Consider the following 24092-nt stretch of genomic DNA (forward strand, 5'->3'; position numbering starts at 1 on the left):
GACTTTACATTTATTACTTACGGAATAAATGTGAAAAATGTATTTGTGAATCTAAAGTCAGAATTCTGACTTTAATCTCAGAATTCTGAGAATACCTGAGAATACCTATGTATTATTATGTATGACTAAAGTATAGAGTGAGTATTTTTTGCCATAAAGTTGGATGATGAATAAACCATTCTGAATATGTCACATAAAAAGAAAAACTTAAAAGTAATGCCAGACTGTCTCTGTTACCAAAGCAAAGAGTGGAAAAGTAGTTAATGACTGATGAGGTCTATCTGACCCAAATGTGGCATTTATAATCATCAGAATTCAGGAAACTATAAAGCATTATTAATGAGTCTCTGATAGGAACAAATGAGCACAGACATAAAACATAAATGTTAAAAATACTTTATTTCAATACTTACACAAACAGTGTGAATTGTGTGAATGACTTTGTTTTTCCTTCAGCTGAGCTACATTAAGGCCCCAGTCTCTTCAAAGTATCTACATTGTAGTAATTGTTGTGCAGGGGATCTAACATGCATTTTGCTTCCAGGTTGGAAATCTATGTCTTCTGTGTCTACATTGTTCATCTTCATCTATGCTGCCATAGGAGTGGAGCTTTTCAGTGAGTTAGGTCTGTAACACTACTAGCAGAACAAACAGATACACATAGGCTAACTGCAAAGGATCATGGTCCTAAAACTGATGTCAGTTGTCAACATTGTTGCCAATGAAATGAAAAAACCCTTTAGCTAAACCTAAAGTAGTAGTCTATAATTTACAATTAAAAGACTATAGTTCACCCCTCAGAGGGCAGTGAAGTAAATACCAACCAACCCAAAGCAATGTGTTGCTACTGCCATTTCATCTATTCATTTATTTAAATAATAGTGGACTATGATATAGTTGAACTGGGATAAATACTATAGGCCTTTTCTCCTGCCACACTATTGGCTGTTAGACCGACATCATTCTGTACAGTGAAGCTCAAACACCCAACTGTAGAAACATGAAGTAAAACACATTTTTGAGTGGAGGTGGACTTTCAATATTTCAGAACCCTATGAACCTCTGTCTCCCCCTGGAGGAGGAAGGAGTGCAGGATGTTCTGCAGGTCCCACTGAACAACCCTACTAACGTCCTTATCATTAGAGTAAAGCCGTCCAAAGGAGCAGGGATATAAACTGATCAAAGCCGAAAAAACAGGCAGATTTTGAAACGAGATTGTATAAACCTGTGAATTAGTTTTTATGCCATATGTTTTTATTGTAAAAAAAATGTTTTCGAGAAAGTTATTTTTTTAATCCTCATTTCTTGGATTATTTTCTTGTAGTTCTAGTATTGATATGAACAGTGTAAATAAGATTTTATATATTTTATATAAATGTATAAATGCCACATGTTCATTTTGATGGCTGTTATTATCTTGATTAACAGATTTGGAATGAATGTTTTATCTATGGTTGTCATTTTCAGTACTTATATAAACTGTTATGAACATATTAGTGTGTAAATATGGTGATTTGTATATTGTAAATGTGTATGATGATTTTGATTTAATAAACTGAGAAAACCTGAATAACAAATAAACAATTGTTTTGGCTAATTGTTTTCATTAATTCAAAATAACTTTGTTTTAAGTAGTCATATTAACTGGCTTTAATCAGGTGATCCATAAAGGAATACCACATGATGCAACACAGTGCATCTAAAAGTACAGATTTGACAGGATAAATTATATAAATTAATGGGAAAACTGTCAGTTTCTGTCTTTTTCCTGACTACTCATTTAATATAGGAGCAAAAGCATTTATGAGGAAATCCATCTCTGTCTCTTTCTGTATGGGTGTGTGAACGCTACAGATATACTGCTATGCTCTCAGAACTGGGCCTACATTAGATTACCAAATCTGTGTGAGAGATTGATTCACCTGACTAAATTAAATTTCCATTATTGACAGAAGCAAAATGCTTATATCATATACTGTATTAGTTGCTATGACAACCCAGGGCCTACGCGTTACAACAAGAGTTTCATTCTGAAAATCCCTGCTGGTGTACACCACGCCCCTACTTCCGTTCACGCAGAATCGTCATCACAAAAAGGCAAAACATCTCCCTTCACGCTGGATTGGGATTGGATGGGCCGGAATGACGAACTCTCGCGAGTGCGGTTCTAAAGTTAAGATTAACGTTATTGTATAAATCTCGCGAGAGCTCCCTGCGTCCCAAAAAATGTAGCACTCACCCTCGTACCTTGTATCTGATGTTTTTTTCCCTTATAAATGACACAGAATCATCCTCGGGCTGGTTTTGAACTTTGGTAATATTTTCAATTACGTCTGTATTAATTTAGGTTGGCTAATAGGTAGCCAACAGCCTAAAATATCAGTAACTAACAGCCTAAAATATGCAAAACTACGCAGAGGCGATAAGGGACTTTGTAGAGACGCATTCGACCGGCCTCACAGTTGCCTTTTTTGCAGGTAAATCGATTTTTTCAATATAGTTAATATTGTGTGAGCCATGTTTTGTTCGTTTCCACATTTTCTTATGTGGAATATAAATACAAGTGAAGTGGACTCGATAACGTTACTCACTGCTGAGCTCATCTTTCAGTCTGCAGCCTGTATTTATATTCTGTCATCGACGAATCGATTAATTGACTAATCCTCTAAACTTTACCATAATACAGTGTGCCAATGTCAACCAAATACTGTAAATATGGAGCTTCATGGCACAATTATCTAGGTCAGTGGTGTAAATATCCATCATGACAGGCATTCAGTGTTGTTACTTCTTGGTTTGTCAGTGAAATAACTGCTTGAATAGTTACTGTTAGTGTTAAAAAAAAAAATACATATATAATAACAAATAGAGGCTATTTTTATACTTAAATTATGTACAATCATTAATATTAATATGCATTTTGGAGATCAAACCATATCTGAAATCTCCTTAGCAGAAGTTCAGTTCTTCTAGTATAAGGGAATTTGTTTTACAGACTGCTTTTCCTGTCACATTGAGTATAATTATATATATACAAAATAAATAGTTTAAAATGACAAAATATAAGATACAAATAACAAAAGAACAATAAGTCATATTACACTCCATTTAATATTATTGGTAATATTTTGTTAACAGTGATAACATTTTCCTTTTTCTTTCAGGGGCAGGCATGCTGGCCTTGCGTAGGTGGCTGGCTGGGGGAGTGTGTCGGAGCAAGGTCAGGCTGGATGGGAAAACAGTCCTGATCACAGGAGCCAACACTGGCATTGGGAAGGAGACGGCCCTGGATATGGCCCGGCGAGGTGAGAGGAGAGGACAGTTTCTGCTGCTGTTGTGACAGATGCAAAATGTGCCAAAGGGTTTCTCCTGATTCTCGGCCAGTTATTTATCCACCCTCAGTGAATAACATTAGTTGCTGTTGTTTTTGGTGTGTAAGGCAAGGCAAGGCAAGTTTATTTACATGGTACATGTCAGCAACAAGTCAATTCAAGGTGCTTTTCATAAACATTAAAAGTATCGAGACAAAGTGCAAAAGAAACACACCATAAAAGGACATTTAAATATAAATAAAAACAGTAATTAAAGAGCTAAGAATAGAAAATGAAAACAAGCTAAAATAGAATAAGACAGATAAAATACAAGAACAAAAGTTACAGTGCAGTATTTGATTTAATAAAAGGCAGTGGCAAACAGAAAAGTCTACAGCCTTGATCTAAAAGAACTGAAAGTTGTAGCAGACTTGCAGTTTTCTTGGAGTTTGTTCCAGATATGTGGAGCATAAAAGCTGAACTCTGCTTCTCCATATTTAGTTTTGACCCTGGGGACAGAAAGCAGACCTGTTCCAGATGATCTGATGGTTCATAATGTAGCGGCAAAACCATTTTCTTTATAAACCAACAGCAGTATTTTAAAATCAATTCTTTGACAGACAGAAAGCCAGTGTAAAGATCTGAGATGTAGTACACTGTTATTAACTAGTAGTAGTGCAGTAGTACTTCACTTCCACTGTTACTGTTGTAAACTACATTAACACTCGATCTTATTTTTGTCCAGGGGCCAGAGTGATCCTAGCCTGCAGGGACATGACCAGAGCCCACCTGGCAGCTGATGCAATCCGGCAGCAGAGTGGGAACGGCAACGTGGTGGTAAAGAAACTGGATCTCGCCTCACTGCAGTCTGTCAGAGACCTGGCCAAAGATGTTGAGGAGAACGAGAAACGCTTGGACATCCTCATCAACAATGCAGGTATTTTTGCAGTGGCTCTTCAGCAGCAATAACAGTTTGTCTCCACTGCAGGAACAATATTCTTTCTGTTCTTATGCACAGGCACATCAACTTGTCTAAAATGGAGCACTTTTGATCACAGACAAACAGTTTATTGAATCAAAATTCAATTTATCAAACAGGGATCCTATATATTTTATATGGTGAAGATTAATTGACCAGGTTATCTTCTTTCAACATTTATAGGCCAAAAAAATGACCTCAATTTTGAACTAATGGTGGCGCTATTGTCTCAGTACATTGGGCCTCATGCAAGAACAGATTTGTACAAACAGATTTATTCTTAAGATGCATGTACAAGTGATTTAAGAACATGTGTGGCGTTCATCAATTTTCTCATATTTTTGAGCGAACAAAATGTATGATTGGTCCAGAGCTGCTGTATGTGTCATGAATAGATCATGTCTGCCTTTCTTCACAGGGGAAGAAACACTTGTTTGATTTACAATTATAATTTCCTAATCTGAATTGATTTGGAGTTTAAATATGATACTGAAATTAACAAAAAATATAAAATATATAACTAAAACAAACTTTTTTTCAGATTTTATGATTTTTATTGCCATATTTTGGCACAGCAACGTCTACATTTCAGTAGTTGTTGGAAACTTCTCTCACTGACAGCTGCCTCTGTGTCTCTCTACAGGTCTTTGCCCAGTATCATCGTGTTTGCAGCTGACAGTGTAACATCACCTGTAGACTGTAATATTTTCTTGTCTAATATCTCAGCGACTGTCACATGATCACCTCCCATCACAGAGCGCTTTGCTTTAGAAAGACATTTTTTAGCATCTAACTCCATGTCAAAGCATTCCCTCTTTATTTCATTCTGTCACAGTGCAGGGCTGTTCTGATGACATGTTAGCTGGATTCATATTTCCTAATTATTTTGCGTCCTCTGCTACTGACAGTACTGACAGGACTTGAAGCTTTGCAGTGTTTTTACTCTTTGGGAGCTTTTTTGTGAATGAAACTTGCCCACAAACAGAGCAGAACATGGAGCCTTATATGGCGATTTTAGGGGCATGGATTATGCTAATGATCACATCTCACAAAACTTGCACACCTCCTCATGAACAGGTGGCATTCATCAGGCTGAAATGAGCAATTTACGACAAGTTCAGGCAGTTAAGAGAGTTTGTTGAATCTGACTTGGAACACTGATGTGAGCAAACATCACAGAAAAAATTAATAGAGTTTTAGGATGAAAATACGAAAATGTTCTTGCACGAGGCCCATTGTCTCAGTTTTATTCCGTTTTTTTTTTTTGGTGTTGATTTTCAGGCATCATGATGTGTCCCAAGTGGCAGACTGAGGACGGGTTTGAAATGCAGTTTGGTGTCAACCACTTGGGACATTTTCTCCTCACCAACTGTCTTCTTGACCTGCTGAAGAAGTCGGCTCCAAGTCGCGTTGTCATCGTCTCCAGCCTGGCACACGAGAAAGGTGAAGGGAATGTTTTCATTTGAGTTCATCAGAGCCATGGTATCTCTTATGTTTTACTTCAGTTAAAGTGAGATAAAGCTTATATTTACTTTATATTTATTTTTTTGACTGTTGGTGTTGTAGGGGAAACTGCATTTCCCCCCTTTCATTTAACAAAACAAAGAATTCATTGAGACTGAGATGTTTACATATGGTCACAGTTATGCTAGATCCAAGCTACATGTTTGTTCCTGGATGTTTAAGTGTCATTTCTCAGGACTTCATTGAGACTACGTTGAGTTGTTTCTTGCAGGTCGTATACACTTTGATGACATCAACCTCGATAAAGACTACAAACGTGAGGAGAGCTACCGCCAAAGCAAGCTGGCGAATGTGCTCTTTGGCAAAGAACTGGCTAAAAGACTGCAAGGTAGTGTAAAATACACCCCTGTAATTCTGCGTTGTTATTTAAAAAAATGAGAATTATATTGTAAGATAAAAGATGATGGGGGGGAACCACCTCACATTGTCCCATTTTAATGTTTCTTAAACTCATATAAAGTGTAATGTAGTGTAAATCTCTGTACCTCATGATGCTGTCTTACAGTGTTTCATGTATTGGTAATAACTCCTGATTTGATTTGCTTCCTCTCATAAGGCACTGGTGTGACGGTGTACAGTCTTCACCCTGGAGTTATCCGCACTGAGTTAGGCCGCCACTTCTTCCCTACCTTAGCCCTGTGGAAGAGGATTATAGCCATGCCCTTAATAATGCTGATCAAAAGTCCCTGGGAAGGAGCTCAGACCACCATCTACTGCGCTGTGGACGAGAGCCTGGCAAATGTCAGCGGCCTCTACTACAGGCAAGTACATCTACAGTATGGGTGTAACGGTCCGTGTATTCATCCTGAACCGTCACGGAACGGATGTCATGGTTTGGTGCATGCTGTCGTACGAAGAATACGCTCCGTGACCCAAACAGTTATTGTCAAAATGTTATTTTCAACCTTTCTTTTTTTTTTCTACTGTACTGAAATTGTACCGAACTGTGAATTTTGTGTACCGTTACACAGCTAATCTGCAGTAAACCTCAACTGACTGCAAATATAATTCAGTGGATTAACTTGAATTTCCATTTACTGTTATTATATCTGCTGTTTTGTTTTTTTATGATATAGTAAATGGTTTGTTACACAAGCGTCTGTTGATAAATTAGTAATTGTGCTGTGTCAGATAAGATTGTGACCACACTGTATGGGACTTTTGCTGATCTGGTCCTCCTCTGTTATTTGCTCCACAGTGACTGCGCACCCAAAACGGCGGCACCACAGGCCCAGGATGACGCTGCAGCCAAGAAGCTGTGGGACCTCAGTGCCTCCATGGTTGGTCTGGCGTAAACTTGATAGCCTGCCTTGCTTTTATCAGACATTAGTATTGCTGGAGTCAGCGGCCCTGTTTAAATGGGAGAATACAGCATGGCAAATTGTTGTATTATATAATATATGCTCAACAGTATTTAACTTGGTAAGTATAAAATATTTCACTGTTGAATTAATTGATTGAAAATTGAAATGAAGCGTATTGCTCTCTTTATACCATGTATATTCTGCATATTTTATAATATAATCTCCTGCTGCTATATGCTTTTCAAAATGAGCTAATACTTGGTTTTAAATCTGCTGTTGTTTAATCTGGGATTGATTGATTCAGAATACTAAAATGCCTGTGGGTCACAGAGCCTTGGTGTCTAATAATGAAGTAGATGGGTTTACATTGGAGTTAGTTGAAAGCCTGAAGTGTCTCATACTGACGCTAAAGGGTACCTTGTGCGTCGGTATCAGACGCCAAGGGCTGTGAGAAAGCGTCGGTATTTGATTACCTTGGAGTGAGAACGCGCTGGTGATTTGTGCGATAGATTCCAAGAGACTTTTAATACTTTACAAACTGCAGGTTTTATTCATAACGTCTAAACACAGTTGTCACTATAAGATGATTATTTTACCACTGCAGTCACCGCAGTCATAAAATATATATATATATAGGGGAATACCACATTAGGGCCTGTTCGTGTACAGGTTGAAAAAGGGTAAAGTGTGTTAGCACAAAGGCTGGGAGGGAAGTGACCTTAAGCGCTGGCAGTTGTATGATTGTTGCTCTTCAGAGGAGAGAGGATCCTCCACCAGGTGTAGAGAGGGAGTGGACGCCTCGGGGCAGAAAGCAGTTAGGAAGCACCCAGTAGATCCAGAATGTTTGTCAGTGTACACAGTGTTTTCCTTTGTGAGGTTGTCTTTACTTAGTAGACGCCGTTTGTTGTATCATAAGGGGGTAATTTTGGTGCGTTGTTTCTTATGTTCTTTCAGCTGAGAGTCAACTGTGTTAATTATGAGCAATGTGATCAACTTGACAATAAATTTCTAACTGAATTGATTTTCAGTATTGCTTCTGACAGTTGTTAAATAATGAGATCCAATCATGAAAAGAATCAATTATATATATATTTGTAAGACTGATTGCTATGACTGAATAAAAATATACACAACAACTTAGCTGTTTGGAGTCATGTCCCCGCTTGCAGAGACATACAGAGAACCAGTGCGTGAATCTGGGCTTTTTTTTTTTTTATGAGCACATTTTAAGATGCTGCTGTGTTGAAAAGGGTGAATGCAGCCCCATCTTGTGTATGAGTGTAGTATGCATCTTAAGATAGGATGCCAGCTCCTCATGGGAAGCTCTTTTATTTAATATAGTTATCCCAGAGCTCTGTATAATGAAGTTTGCTAAAAATATAAGTGGATAAAAAGGAAATTAGTTCAGGCATTTGAAACAATATGGCATTTTTCAGCTGTTATACATGCCACTTTTAAAAAGTATAGTTATGAAGTTTTTCCTATGAATCAACAAATTTGTGTGGATGTCATTTTATGTTTCATTCACTTACCATTAATATGCATATTCTTGTTTTCCAGCATTCAATCTTCATTATCCTTAGCTGATGTTGACTATCCACACATCGAGCTGTAATTAAAAGTTTAGAAATGCCAACACTGAGTGTTGGTGGGTGTGAAAAATGTGTCAGTATATTGGCATGCATCATATTGAACTTACTCACCCTAATTTTGTATTACAATACACCAGTTGCATCATCCTCAGTTTACACATGCAGTACTTTTAATGGGTTATGCTGTGTCATGTCAGGGTGTCTCAAGTTCACCAAATTTTATTTCATCGGAACTAATTAAAAAAAAAACAAAAAAAAAATGTTGCATGCAGCCAACTGCAGCACAGACCCACAGACTTATACAATAAGGTGTTTCCTCACAAAAACTGTATTTTCATTTTCATGGCCAGTACTGAAGGCTAAAACCAGACTGTGTTAAACACTGGTCTTGCCCTATGCACTGCCCTTATTAGTGAAATACACCATCTTGCCTGACATTGCACCTGACAAAAAAAATCACATAACTGCTTTCTGTCATATTTTTGGAAAAACATGACTTAAAACAAGGTGCGCCCTGAACTGCCTGAAGGGAATTTTCAGTGTTTCAATTAATATTCCTCCACTGCATCTTATTTGGCACAGCAGAAATGCAAAGACAAACCTTTCCACTTTTCAGTTCTTAGATGTAATGTACAACATGGGTAAAAAAAGATTTTAGACCAGTTAATGATAGATTACAAACAAATCAAAAGATAGATTACAGTTCAACCTGAATGTTAGTGTTATGACCTTGCATGGATCAGCCACTTAAATTGTTCACATTTTAAAACTTATAACGCTCTTAATAACTCACACATCTTTAAAAAGCAGCAAATTAAAGTTCTAGTCATCTCTTTAAAAATCTATTTGGAGTGTAAAAGCAAACAACTTAAGTACAAAAACTAATAACAGCGTGATCACCAATCATGAACTGAAGGACTGAAGGCTCTCTGACTCAGATGTTGTCTCTCCAGTATATGTCGGTAATGTCATGCACATGCCCTTATCAGTTCTCCGTCCAACGGATACAGAATCTATAGCTGGGCTGGAAAAGTGATAAGGAGATGTGAGCGACCACAGTACCAAAACAGCATCTGTCAAATCTCTATCACACAGTCATTGGAGAAAATTGGTCCCAAGAGTGTTACAAGGCTCTGCAGCGGTTCTCAAGTCCCCAAACAAGGACTGCCTGAAGTTGCCATCCCATTTCCTCAAAGTCCTGGCCCTGAAAGTGGAGTTTCCGATGAGATTTGTTGTTTCACTTCCATCATTCAGCCACAGCTGGAGTAAACTTGTCATGGAGAAAAGTCCCTCTGCCAGTTTCTGCCGTCTCTGCTGGCTGAAAACCGCTCAGATCCTCACGCAGCGAGGAATCAGTTAAGATTTAACCAGTTGAAGCGGCTCCCTGCAGCTGTAGCCCTTCACTGTTTGACTGCTGACAAACTTTTGAGACACACCCCATTGATGAGTTTTATTTCACTGCAGCCCCGCCTGGCTCGGATGGATTTCTCGGCTGCCATTGGTTCGTATTCAGAACTCACCATACCTGCCCCCGGGCTCCTGTGGACCCGAGCCAAATAGTTATTCCACTTGTCAATCACAGAGAGATCAGCCAGTGGGATGAGAGAGGCCAGGCTTGGCGGGTGTGTTCTTCACAGGTGTGGCTGAGAAGCAAATTCCAATATGTACATACCTGTCAGCTCCTCTGGTATTCAGCTGCTCCTAGAAAGTGAGACCTCTGTTGACCACTCGCTCTCCCCTTTCCTCCTCCTGGGGCCCATGCAGAGGGAGGAGGAAATAGCTTCTGTTTCAGTCGCACAAATAAGCAATTTTATGTCCATGCTGTATGTACTGTCTCCCAATTCTTTACTCATGTCTGCAACTTTAAAGTTTTCTCATTCGCGAGTAAAGTCTCGGAAATGGTCAGAGCTCATCTTCTTGCTCATCATCGACATGTATGTGACTGGTGAGACAGTCATTGTATAGGACAGAAAATGCTTTGTGCCTCGAAGGCTGTTTGGAGTGTAAACACATGGGAGTCTATTTCAAAAGAACTTTTAAATTGTGAAGCTATGTGAGCACAGTCTGGTGAACAAAGGCAGCACTATGTTTTTACAAATTGCAGAGTATTCCAGGATCCACAGACTACCACAGTTGTATCTCATTATACACTCTGATAATGTCAAGCCAGTTGGTGTACAGGTGCAGGCAGTGGCATGTGCTTTCACCCCCCAGCAAAGAACATCAGATCATCTGCGCCTGTTTGCTCCCTCTGGAGATCATAAAGCCTCAACTAGAATGTGTGTGAAGTGGAGGATTGTACTGTCTGCCCCTCTGGTATGCAGCCCTCTCTCTCTTTCTCCATTTCAGCCTTTTTCTTTAAGTTCTTTCTTTCTCTTGATCTCTCTCTTTCCCTCTTCCTTTGTGTCTCTTCATCTTGCAGTGGTTCTCTCTCTTTCTCTCTCTCTCTCTCTCTCTTTCTCTCTCTCTCTCTCTCTCTCTCTCCTCTCTCAATTTCTCTCTTCAGTACACAGAAGCGAACAGTGTGTGCCTGAGGCAGGTGCGGGAATGCAGGTTTGCAGCATTCATGGGCCTAAAGCAGAGCAGAGCAGAGCAGCCCATGCCGTGATTACCTTCGGACGAGTCTGTGCATGTGTTGAGCTGAATCAGAGCCGCCGCAGTGACTAAGCTTCTCTGTGTCATCAGTCACAGTATAGCCATAGCTCTCAATTAGTCCTTGCTGACCGTTTTAACAGTGAAAAGCAATACAGTTCTCAAAATTCCCTCACTCAGAAACAGGCCTGTAACCCAGTTTGTGTCTTTACTCAGACAGTAAGAATCACCGGTGCTTAAGGTGGTGGTGCTTTAATACACAGAAACGGCAGCTTCAGAATATTATGAATGATGCTGCCGCTCAACAACAGTTCAACAACCATAATAATGATAATAACATCGCAATATTTGCTTCCCCCCAATAATTATATATTCTATTCTATAACTATTTATTAGTCTGTTAACTATTTAAGTGATGCAGGTTTTATGTAGTAACACATCATCCTTTATGTGAAATACTCAGAAGTGGTTAGGTTGTATGCTGATGTATGAGAAAATAATTGTGCGTCTCACTGATCTTTAGTTTTGAGTAGAATAGAGTTAAGGTTTTAATGTCCCTGAGGGATAATTTGGCCTACAGACAGTGGTCAATAATGATAAAATATAATAATAGAAGTACAGCAATGAGTAAAAACAACAATTCATACAAAAAAGGACATAAGAGCATATGTTAAACCTAACCTCACTGTTGTCATCGTCACTTGTCAACATCTAGAGAAAATAGGGAAAGGAAGAAGAAGCCAGATAGCAGGGGATCACGGTGTCACGTCCACAGCTAGTAACTGGCTAAGTAATTTACACTGTTTTATCTAAGTATACCCACATGTTCCAAGTTGGCCTCCATCCATATCACATCCATGAATGTGTTTAATGTAGATTAAAGAAAAGTTTACTTAATATGAAAGTGAAAAGAGACAACCTTTAGTCACTTTCATAAATTAAATGAACCTTTATTCATCAAAGAAATATATGACACTTTTTAAAAAAATAAATTATGAAAATTTGAAAAAAAAAAAACATTTCAATTGAGACTGTGTGCAACAGGTGTTTTTTTTTTTTTTTTTTTTTTTATCTGTACTGTATTTCTGTGGTTCATTGTGCTGTTATACTGGATTGCATTGCATTGTAAAGTGTAAAGGCCAACTTCACATGTCTCTTTTTATATGTGTAACTTCAGTAGGAGTTACTAGTGGGACACATCAGGTGTGGGTGGTGCTATAAAAGGTGCTATATGTCTTAAAGCAGTAGTCAGGTGCCCTTATGAAAAACTGAAACAGGTTCTGCTTGCTGTAATCATTCCTCCTGTTCATACTGCCCATAAAAGATCCTCTCCAAATGCACTTACAATGTAAGTGATGGGGGACAAAATCCTCCTTTTGAGCAAAAACGTATTTAAAAATGTGTCTGAAGATGATATGAGGTTTCAGCCATCTGAGTTCATCAAATAAGGTTTACAGTTACAGTATCTTCTTAGTATAAAATTCCCTCTTTGTGTCTTGACGGCAGTGTTTTCCTGTTGAGCTACAGTGGAAAAATGTGAACAAAAAGAGGGAATTTGGCACTAATTTTGAAAGATATTTTGAAAGATATATTGATTTGACTCATTTGGATGGCTGAAGCCCCATATTAGCTTCAAATAAACTCTCAAATATATTTTTGCACAGATTAAAGACTGGATTTTGTCCCCTCATCACGTACATTGTAAGCGCATTATGAAGGGATCTTCTAATAGCCAGTATGAACAGGAGAAATAAATACAGCAAGAAAAACATGTCAATGTTTGTTTGGGCACCTGACTATTGATTTAGGACAGTCGTGAAAAATTGTGAACTTATCCTTCAACGTTACCTGTGTGGTCGACACTATATATAATATGTTTTGTCTGTACAAACCTATAGTAGATACATAAAACAAGCTACAATAGTGGAGCCAGACCCTCTCTGTCATGTTTCAGGTTGTGTTTGTGGGAAGAGAAAGAGAGGGCAGATCAGGATCAGGGGTGTCTGCAACAATTCCCGGGCCCGGGCTGGGAGGATTTTCGGATGGTTGTGAGGGATGTTCAGGCCCTGAGGCTGTATTCTGTCGCCAGGGATAAAGACACTGTCGAGTGAGCACACAGACAACAGGGGAGGTGCTGAGTCAGCTGTCCGCCCGGCTTAGCGCACGCTGCGCTGCCCCGAACTCTTCACTGAACGGTTCCCATCAGCTCCTCAAGTCAGGAGTCACGGCTGCTTGACTCCCACGTTTCTGTTAAAATGTGTTTGTGTTGTTTGATTTAAACACTGACAAGGTCAAATCTGTGATAACACGTTTAACAGCAGAGGAGTTCAAAATGTCCAAAAGGAAGTCCCGTCCTCTGTCACACAGAGACTGGAACTTTTACATATAGACTATTGTGAAGTTCTCCTTTTTTGTCATTTGGTACATCATAATATTTATGATAAATTATAGTCTCAGATTTGATATTTTACATCTTTATAGGCACAGTTTGGGTAGATTGAAATTACAATAATTTGGTTTTTACAAAGTTGCATTTGCTTAAAATGGTTGAAATGCCATGATACTATAATTAAAAGTGGTTTGTCTTGGATCATTAGTGTGTGGAACTTCAACATTTCATATTTCAACATCGGGCAAATATAAACATCAATTTAGTTTGTTTAGTAAATCTTAGGCTACTTCTTTTAGTTTAGCTTATTATCATGTAATTAGTTTTTAACTATAGTATTCTTCCATTTGGTGCAAAGCAACTCTAATGCTCAGCCCTATTCCGCATGGTTTGACACTCTGCTCTTGATATTTTGTGATGTCTTAGCATACCATCAGGAGAGGAAGGGCTGTAGCCATCTCTGTCGGCATTGTTGTCGATTATTTAGTTGAGTTCCTCTCGCCAGTGTGAAAGTCTGGCGCTAACCAAACAGGCTTCAGCCTCTCTTTATCCAGTTCCGGAGCTTGTGGGGACATCAGACACCAGGGCCACTCATGTGGAGCAGAGGAGATCTGCTAAAACATCTTCTGTCCCTCACTGGGATTAGAGCAGACACATTCCCGGGCCCTCTGCTCTGTGGCTCCCACCACTCTGCTTCACACCGCACTGGTCACATGTGTGTATGAACATCCACATGTGAGCATTCTCACATGAACATACGTAGATAGGTAAGCATGCGTTCAAAGACAAAAGATACACAATAATGACTTGTGATCAACAACATGTCAATCTAATACATTCTGACTGGCCATAGTAGGTTACTGCAAATAGTAAGAATATTATAACACAGTTCTTGATGAATTTCCTGAAATTATGTGCACCTTCTCAAAACTATTAGCACAAAATCAATCACTGATCTTTGCAAACCTCTTACATAACACATTAAACATGCTACAAACACACATTATTCCATCTAAATGGAACATTTTCAGATGTAAAGGCCAAGAAAACACTGACTACATGTCTTACCAGTTACACTTTGGTAAATTCAGTTTAAAACAATACTAAAAACACCTTACTGCAGTTCAGTACAAATTACACAAGCATGCAGGTTTAGAAAAGAACACAATAACTCAAGACTTAAATTCTAAGTTTTATTTCATAACTGCAAAAGTAAACCAAACTGATGTTGGGTGAAAAATAACTAAAAAAATCAAATGTAAAAAAAAAATACATTAATACCACATTATCTGCCTCAGCTTCAAGGTACGGGCTACACCAGGCCATAAAATGTCATCCACATCACACGCGATGTTAGCCCTGGTCAAGCAGCGGGGGAAGTACCCCCTGGCGTGTTGAATTCTCCCCTGGATAGACTCCAGTGGAATGTCCCCACATGCTTCCTCTAGTTTTGCAGACGGTTTTCCCACTCCTCAGGATTCCTGTCATGAATCTTTTTACCACCAGGCTGAGATTGAGCTTCTGGTATCCATCCAAAGCATGTGAACATACTCATGTCCCTATTTTATTGATCCTGATATTGTAACTTCCATGTAACCATGCTATGTACCTAGAGAGTGGAGTGTTAATTGAGTTCGCCTGTGATAGCTCGACCCTTTTCATGGCAGAAATTCTGACTTGTCCAAGCAGGAAAAGCACAGGTGGAATTAATGACATTAGTGATGGCTGCATCCGATTTAGGTGGGCTAACTGGGACAATTAATGGAATGGAGCCATTGTTATTGTTATGATTTACACCTGTGCTTTTCCTGCTTTGACAAGTCAAAATGTCTGCTGTGGAAAGGGTCAGTTGTATTGAATGATAGTTCTTACTGGATGAGTAACTCTGTAAATAAAACACAGGTTCTGCATAAAAAGTTTACAAATATGTAGCATGTGTTAAACAGGGGAATGAGTGTCAAAAGAGTCATTCGTTTGATCGCTAATACTTGATCATTTTGGTCACAGAATCTGTTGTGGTGAAAAATGTTACATCAGTGACAAAAGAGAATTTGTTCTCCCTCCCTATATCTGAATCTCTCTTGCTTGGTTGCTATATTAAACTCATCACTTTTTCTTGTCCTTCTCTAAAAATGTTTCTTTATAAACTTAGTGAGCACTTTATTAGGAACAGCTGTACAATTTAATGCAATCCGATACAACAGCTCTGCCATAAATTCTACTTTTAAAAAGCTTATATATTTTTAGGTTTTTTTTGACGCTGTGAGAAAAGTGATAATTCTACTTTATGTTTATTATTGAGGTTGTAAATGGAATGCAGCCCTAATGTTATTAATTACACCTGTGCTTTACTTGCTATAACATGCCATATTGTCACCTGTGAAAAAGACCATTTTGCACAACACAATATGACTGGATATGATATGTCGCATTGCAATACAGAATAATACACGATGATATGACTCAATACAAATGATGCAGTTTGATGTGATACCGTATGGACCAGAAATGTGGCCTCCACATGGAAAGCTGTGGTGAGTGGTTGCATTAGAAGAAAAAAGAGAGTTGTTACTATGTGTACACATTCACTACAAAGGCCTTCTGTTGACAGTCATCACAAGTTTAACTGAAGCTGTTGGGAGTTAAATGTGTTGCGTACCAGCAACCAAGCTACTGAGGGGAAGAGGAGGGATTCACTTCCCTCATCCAAATTTTCCGTGTGGGTTTGATATTTTAGTTTAGATTAATACTTTTACTGGTATTTCATCTCTGCTTTCAGCTACCAGTGCCTGTTAGGAAATTTATTTCTTTATTTCCGTACTGTATATGAAACTTCTTAGGTGCAACCAAACAATAAAAGCACTAAAGGAAAGGAAACAAATTGAGTATCATATTTTCTGTTATGCCACCATGATGGTACTTACTGCAGTGTAAGGTGCATTGCAGTGTTACATACTTAAAATGTGCAGTATTTGGGCCTACTGTGGTGTTTGCTGTGTTGAATTTAGTGACAGAAGTTAAACTATTTTCATTGGATAACTGATCAGGTAGTTACTGAATGTCTTAATTGCCTCCTAAAACCTGTGACCTTACAACTGTTACACATGATTCAATACTGACTTCCCTTTTTAAAAAACTTTTTACATAGCAAGCTATCTGAACTAAACATGGATCGTTCATTCATTTATAGGGAGAAGGGCACATAGGGCATGTCTCAAATGAAACTGGGATCACAGGAATTATTGATGATATGTCAATATGAGAGGCTTGTCTAATAAGACTGCAGCCAAATCTCCAACACTCAAAAGTGGCATTATTATTTTATATATATTTTTATTTTTTTCTGTAATCCATAAATAAATCATATCATTATGAGAATTTTCCAGCTAACCACCAGTAAGACATGAATCTGACTGAACTCTGTATACTTTTGTTAACTTAGCAAAAGTCTCAAGAGCCAAATGTTCTTGTTTTTACTTTAGGACCCAATTATTAATTTGGTTTATTTGGATGTTATTGTTAACTTGTAGAAATTCAAAGTGTAAGCATCACAACTATTGCTGTTGTACACATTCCCCTTCGGAAGAAGATCGAATTGCGTCTGTCATTACAGTACTGGTTTTGAGCAAAACTACACGGGGAACAGCACACACAGCCATGCTTTCAGTTATAACACCAACCTCTTCAAAAACATTACTCTTATGTTGCATTATGGATTCATTTCAGGCTCAGTCAGAGTAGTTGTGTGCACATCCACAAAACCTCTTTGGGATAAGATGAAATGAACCGTTACACCCAACTTGTTGGTAATGAAAACTGTGTCAACAGGTTTGAAAAAGTGACACAGAAAGAGGGAATAAAAAGTAAAATATTACATCATTTAACCCATCTTCAGGTGTGTAATGCCTTCTAGTGGCAAAAGTGCAAATTGACACAGCATACTGAGTGGCTCCTTTATGAAAGAAAAATATATTTAAAAAAAATCCCTTTTGGTAAATACTGTGGGCAAAACCGGCTGACCACACCTTCATAAATGTGTGATGGTCTCACACACAGACCATTTTTATACAACATGTACAATGGTTGCTGAAGTGTGTAAGCCTTTGTGCCTGTTCCTGAGTGCTGGCTTTCACACTGCAAGCAATTTAGTTAATGGGTTTCACTGTTCTGATGGACTGAAAGAGGCGCAAGAGGCTGAAAATGCTGCAGCAGAGGACAGTCTCAGGACTTTGTTAGACTCCTGTAACACATTCACTACAGATGGTTGGTTGACCTTCATCTGATCTATGTCCAGCCACAAAAACATCTGACACACAGAAGAAAATATTCTATCATTGCAGAGATTCTTTTTTTATTTGTGCATGAATTGTGAAATGATGAAATGCAGTTGATATAAGAGACACACAGGAGACCCTTCATCTGGATCTTTATTTTCTTTCATGTTCCTGATTAAATCCAACTGGACCTGACAAAAGTTTGATTGGTTGAGTACAATTTCTTACATTAGCTGTGTCAATAGGAATCAGGCGTGGGTTTAAACCACTCATATTCTGCTGTTAACCACTGCTTTCAAAGAATACCTGCTTGTTTAAACGTATGTCAGGCTCAACAAACTCACACAACAAACTGTGAACTTTGAACAGGGATTTTGATATATTTGTTTAGGATTTAGATTTGTACAAGAACACAGTGAAACACCCAAACCCACACCCATAGCTGGAGAGAGTTAAAGAAACTACCCTGACGTCACTTTCCACATACTTGATCCAGTGGATTTGTGCTTGATTTACATTGTCAGAGGAAATGTGTAAGAGTCAATGTAAGTCTTTCTTGTCATTTCTAGACCATTGCTGGTCCATTTTGACGGGCCAAACGGCACTCAGTTGCCATGGCCACACAGATCATGTGGGGTTTGAAGTAATGTGTCCTTGACAACAAACTACAGCTTTCTGTTTGTGTGTGTGTGCCTGTTTGAAACATGTAGTATGGTGGTTTGTTGGAGCTCCTGCTTGTGCGCACACATGAACAGTATGTAGATTTACCCACAGACAGGCATGTGCAGGTGCAACACTTTGGGCTGAAATACTGTATGTGCTCTCTGCGTGGTCGTGTTGAGCTGTGACCCAAATCCCTGCACGAAAAAAAGTGGAGATGGGATATTGTTTCATTTGCAAATATGCAGCTTGTACATACTGCATATTTGATTTATATTCTTCTTCTGGTCACATTCAGTTTTTGAGAATTCTTTTAATCTTGAGGGATGTAAAATCCTCTAGTCTTAGTCATATTAAGAATATACTGAATGTAAAAAAGCTTTCAATTAACATAAAAAAGTCATGTTAGTTTAACAAGTGAGAATTCAATATTTTGAACATGAATAAATAATTTTTAATGAAGATTACTTCAATGTGTGCAACTGTCAACTGATAAACATATTTATTTCTAAATCTTTAATCTACAAGTCTCCACAAAATTGATAATCAAAATATCCAAATCATGTTTCAACTGAAAAAGAGATATTTTGAAATTCCTCATTTTGAAATAATGACTTTGATTTATAAAAGAATTCAATCAAGTAATATCAATATATTACTCTGTGGGAGAAACAACACAATAGAAGCTCCAGTTTTAAGCATGAAGAAAGTAATCTGTCACTGATAGACTTTGAAAGCAAGCTTATCAGCCTCGCTGGGACCTGAACAGATGAGAAGCAACACTGTGGAGCTTCCCGAGCTGCTGCTGTTGTTGTGCTGTGCTACACCCCTGCTGCTCACTGAAGGGTGAAATGTGATCATGGAGGGCTGCCAGCACACATCAGGACCTGGCAGTTGAAATGGCAAGCTCAGCGAACTGAGATTTAACGCGTCTCTACTGTCACTGTCGGCTTCTGAGCACTAGAGGGCGAGCACCGCATTCACTACTATTACTGTCAGTGTCACTGGCAGAGAGGACACTGTGATACAGTGAAAACATAAAAATATGATACAGAGAAAACGATACAACATAGTAATGTATAAAAAATTGGAATTTAAAACTTAACCAGTAATATTCAGTTGTTCAAAGGTCAGAGTTTTAGGGATGAAAGGATTTTAGATGACAGTCAAAAAAAGTCAACATAAAGGGACAGACTGGTTGCCCAGCGGGCGAGATGCTCACCATGTTGAGTGCTTAAATCTGGCCAATGGTCAAGTTCTGTATCGCTGTCCTGCCATCTCTGCCTAAAAACATATCCAAAAAACAAAAACACATTTAGTATAATTTTACTAAAAAGATCACAGATTGATCTACTACACAGTGTCTATCTCTGTGTTGGATGTTAAAGTTAAAGCAGAGTGACAGATGCAGTCCCATGGTGCAACACAGAGGAGGTTTCTCAAACCTGATTTGAGTTACAGCTAAAATTGACTTGTGGCTTGATCATTTTTGATAAATTATAGAGTAAGCATGTGCATCAGACTAAGCAGAACTGTACCCTTTTGAGAGCAAAACCGTGTTTCATTTATATTAGGGCAAACAGCTGTTTAATCATCGGGCAATGTTAAGAAAATCATGGCAAAAAAACTAAATGAATAAAAAAAAACCCCAGAAATTACTGCAAAAGAAAAATCACATTGCAAAAAGCCAAAGTATATGTGAATAGAAGATATGATGCAAATCAGAAACAATTAGCAAACAAATAGCAAACGCATACAAAAATGTAAACAACACATGCAAAAATAAAAATGCCTCAAGACAAGTGGATTCGGGAAAGCAAATTTATAGCCTAGAGTATATTTACAATACATTTATAGTATATTTGTTTCCTCATTTATTGCACATTACACCAAACTGAAGCACTTACAACTGAAACCAGGCGTAAGGCCTGTACATTTGTCGTGTATGAGGGTATTTATTTTCACAATTAGTCCAACTGACTACAACTTATGAAACCACAGATCCTCTATACTCAGCCTGTGGTTTAGCATCCTCTGATTTATGAATTGTGAGTCAGTCTGTCTGACAAACTGAGGATTAGAGAGTCTAATGAGTCTCTCTCGCTGGCTTTGAGAGTGACTGAGGCACTTTTAAATGTTGGCGTTTTGATGACACATTTGGCTCACACTTATGTGAGCAACATCTACATAACATCACACATGGTAAATGATATTAAAATGTTTAAATATTAATATGATCTGCACAGTTTAGTCCACTAAATCTTACACCACACATGGTTTAAACCTCAGTTTTTTCAGCAGTTTTAACTTAAACCTCAGACACAGTGACCTCTTGTGGAAGTTGGGTGATCTTTAGGAGGCAGCTGAATTGAATACAGCGGCTGCATATTAAACTACAGCTTAAACAAGTTAACCTTGTGACATATTCCTGACAACACAGGTTATAACTCATCTGCAACTTTATCTGCAGTGCCGCAGGAAAAGTTTTGAGTTATCTTCCAGACCCAGTTGGGCCACACCTCTGTGACCAGTATAATGGGAGTTTTTCATTTATGCTGCTGTACGTGATACTTTACAACAACCTGTAGTGACAACTTATTGATCTGCTGGGACTATATGCTGATCCTTCATATTTTGTCAATTTAAAAAAAGGCAACATGAATTGTCTGCAACTAGCTGTCTTTACTTGTGTAACTTGTTTGACATGGATGTATGTTTCAGCTAAGACAATATATCCTGTCCAAAGAAGGTTATTGCTTGCCAGTGACTGCTGACATACAATGCTCCTCATCAGCATAATGAAGAAAATGGATTGCACTGCTCCATATACAGTAGCATGTTAAATTCAGTCTCACAATAGAAAAAAAATGACCCTGAAGGAGGAGAGTGATATGAAAGATTAATTTCAGCATGCCCTCAGAAATAATCTAATTATAGATCCAAATGAGTTGCCTCATGCATTGTTAAAAAAACTATTTAAACTACTAGTCTTAAGCATATTATTAATTATATAGGGGGAACAGGAGATAATAGTGCTTGTTAAAGGCCATGTTTTTTGTTCAGAAATCATACTTTGCATTAAAAAAAAGAATATTGTGTCTTGCAGGGATGGTTTTATAAATGATTTTTGAGGTTTTGGTCATTTCTCTTTCCTGGGCTCAATTTGACATTGACAAAAAAGGGGGTTTCACATATAAGCTGAATGAAACAGCATGTTCTTTAACACGGATCAGACTATCTATTCCTTCAGTTATGTTGACCCTCAGCACTGTGCCTATCCCAGTTTATCAGTATGTTCATGCACTGTTGTGCACTGCAGGCGGTGAGTGCCAGTTCTGCTGCAGTTTTGAAACTAGGCGAGGCATACACTGGGAGGTTTATTAGTCCCCCCCTCTCTCCTCAGGGCATGGCAAAGGCAACTGTGGAGAGACACTGCCACAAATAGACTCTCTAAATATGGAGGGCTTCAGTCGAGAGAAAATGCATGATCGAATTTTTGGCCTTTTCACCAAACAGACTCCATAAAAGGAACAAGAAAAAAAGAGAGGCTGAATGGTTGATGACACTTTCCACTGAATGTGTGTGTATTGAGTGTTTGTAGCTGTGTGTTAACATGCCTGCTCGTACCTGCTTGTGTATTTACAGCAAATGTGCAATCATCAGTGCTTGTGAGGCTAGCTTTGTCTTTGAAAATTTGTTTCGCTGATATTTTCTTTGTTTGCCCACACATTTGTCTCTGATGCTCCACTGCGTCAGTGTTAGTTCTGACAACAAATAACTCATTGGCTTTGAATTCAACCAAATTATAAGTACTCACATTCTGACAGATTTCTGGTGAAGAGCATTTGGAAATCTATAAGCTAGTGGTCTAAAAAATTGCTTATACTGCACTAAAAGGGCAGTGTTTTATAGAAAGCACAACATTTTTTTTGCAGATCATTAATATGGAAATACTTGAGCTGGGACAGAAGTCTTCAAGCATCCAGAAAATTCAATTTGTAATTTCCCATTGAGAGATGGAGAATTTAAAAGTTGGTAGAAGGGCGGATCTAACTTGTCCCTTGAACTATCAGACACTTTCACGCTCATAATTTAGCCACACTGTGCTTTGAGTCATTGTTACAGATTTTAAGAAAGTGTGACTGGAAAACTGTTTCACCATATATGACCCCTAGAGCTGAAGGAGTCTAACGAGTTAGTGACATTTTAACTGGGATACACACGTGCGCCAAAGTGGGTGAAAACCCTGTTCCTCTTGGTTCCTCTCATGCTGCAACGTGCCATATTGCACTGCCGCTGACCCTATGCTCTGACTCTATGTTTTGCACATTGTGGGCAGTGAGGAACAAGTAGAGGAACAAACACTTGGAAGTCTTTTGTTAACTGGTGAATTGATAACCTTGTGGACAAGACTTCACGTTAAGAAGTTGTGAGAAACTGTATGAATCTACCACTAAGTTACATTTTTTTCTGACCCAAAATATGATCAGCTAAAGATGCTTACCCACTGACTATATTATAATAATGAACACATGCCTTCATGAGTCAGCTGCCTTCATCCCACAGCCAGGACTGTGTGTGTGTGTGCATGTGACAGTGGATGTTGTCTGTAAGTGCAAGTGCATGATTGTGTGCTTGTTTATGGGCACACACGACCCCATGCGTGTGCCCGTGCGGCCACGTGTCACAGCAGATGTTGCCTGAAACCTCAGCAGTGTCTCCAGTGATGTGCCGTCCATTGACCTTCAGTAACATTTGAAGATGCGGCAGCCTGCTTGTCAAGGACAGCACACTTCTCTGGCTGATTATGATGCTTTGCCTTTCATTAATATGCCTCACCTCCAGATTGGCTATATGGCATTTGCATGACATTAGCATATATCTTTCGGACAGCAGTTTGTCGCCGCAGTGTGCGGAGCTTGTGGGAATGACACCTGTTAGACAGAGAGGCAGATGCCACTCTGGCAGGGAAACACTGTGGAGATTTGGGTGGAGGCGTTGAGGGTGGGAGACAGTTCTTTGGACTGGTAACATATTCAAGTGCATTTTAGGGCATTTCAACAATATATATCTTCATTATATTTATATTGTCTCTGAGTCCTAACCAAAAATATTTCCAGCTTGAGGATTTTGGGGCAGTTTTCTTGAATAAAGGCACCTTAGGTAAAATCTTTTTGGAGTTCAAAAGAGATATAATGGATATTTAGTGTTGGTGCAACAAAACAGTCTTAGCCTGCATTATTCTATGTGCCCAGTCCTGCATGCAATATGCACCTGGCTGCAACATCCATCAGCTATCGGTGCCATTTCCTGGGGTTTTGGATCTGGTTCCTCATCCTGTAGGATTTCAGCCTCACCTCATGTCTCTCTCTCTCTCTGAATGATGTCTTTATTCTTCTCTCTCTCTTGTGTGAATAATGTCTTTTCTTGTCTCTTCTCCAGTGTATGTGAATGGTGTTGATGGAGG

At 38.6% G+C, this 24092-nt stretch overlaps 1 protein-coding gene across 2 annotated transcripts; it reads left to right on the top strand.

The window, feature by feature from the left end:
* Positions 1-2200: 2200 nt before the first annotated feature.
* On the top strand, positions 2201-8258 carry si:ch211-107o10.3 (uncharacterized protein LOC407663 homolog). Of its 2 annotated transcripts, none has more exons than XM_067592892.1 (7): positions 2201-2477; positions 3165-3305; positions 4057-4248; positions 5572-5733; positions 6026-6142; positions 6371-6575; positions 7013-8258. In XM_067592892.1, the coding sequence occupies exons 1-7, from the start codon at positions 2402-2404 to the stop codon at positions 7107-7109; spliced, it is 990 nt and encodes a 329-aa protein (XP_067448993.1). In that variant the 5' UTR covers positions 2201-2401; the 3' UTR covers positions 7110-8258. The 2 variants fall into 2 exon arrangements, with proteins under 2 accessions (XP_067448993.1, XP_067449003.1); XM_067592902.1 differs by having other exon boundaries at positions 2207-2314.
* The last annotated feature ends 15834 nt before the right edge of the window (positions 8259-24092 follow it).

The sequence above is a fragment of the Thunnus thynnus genome, chromosome 1 (genome assembly GCF_963924715.1).
Source record: "Thunnus thynnus chromosome 1, fThuThy2.1, whole genome shotgun sequence".
NCBI classification, from domain to species: Eukaryota; Metazoa; Chordata; class Actinopteri; order Scombriformes; family Scombridae; genus Thunnus; species Thunnus thynnus.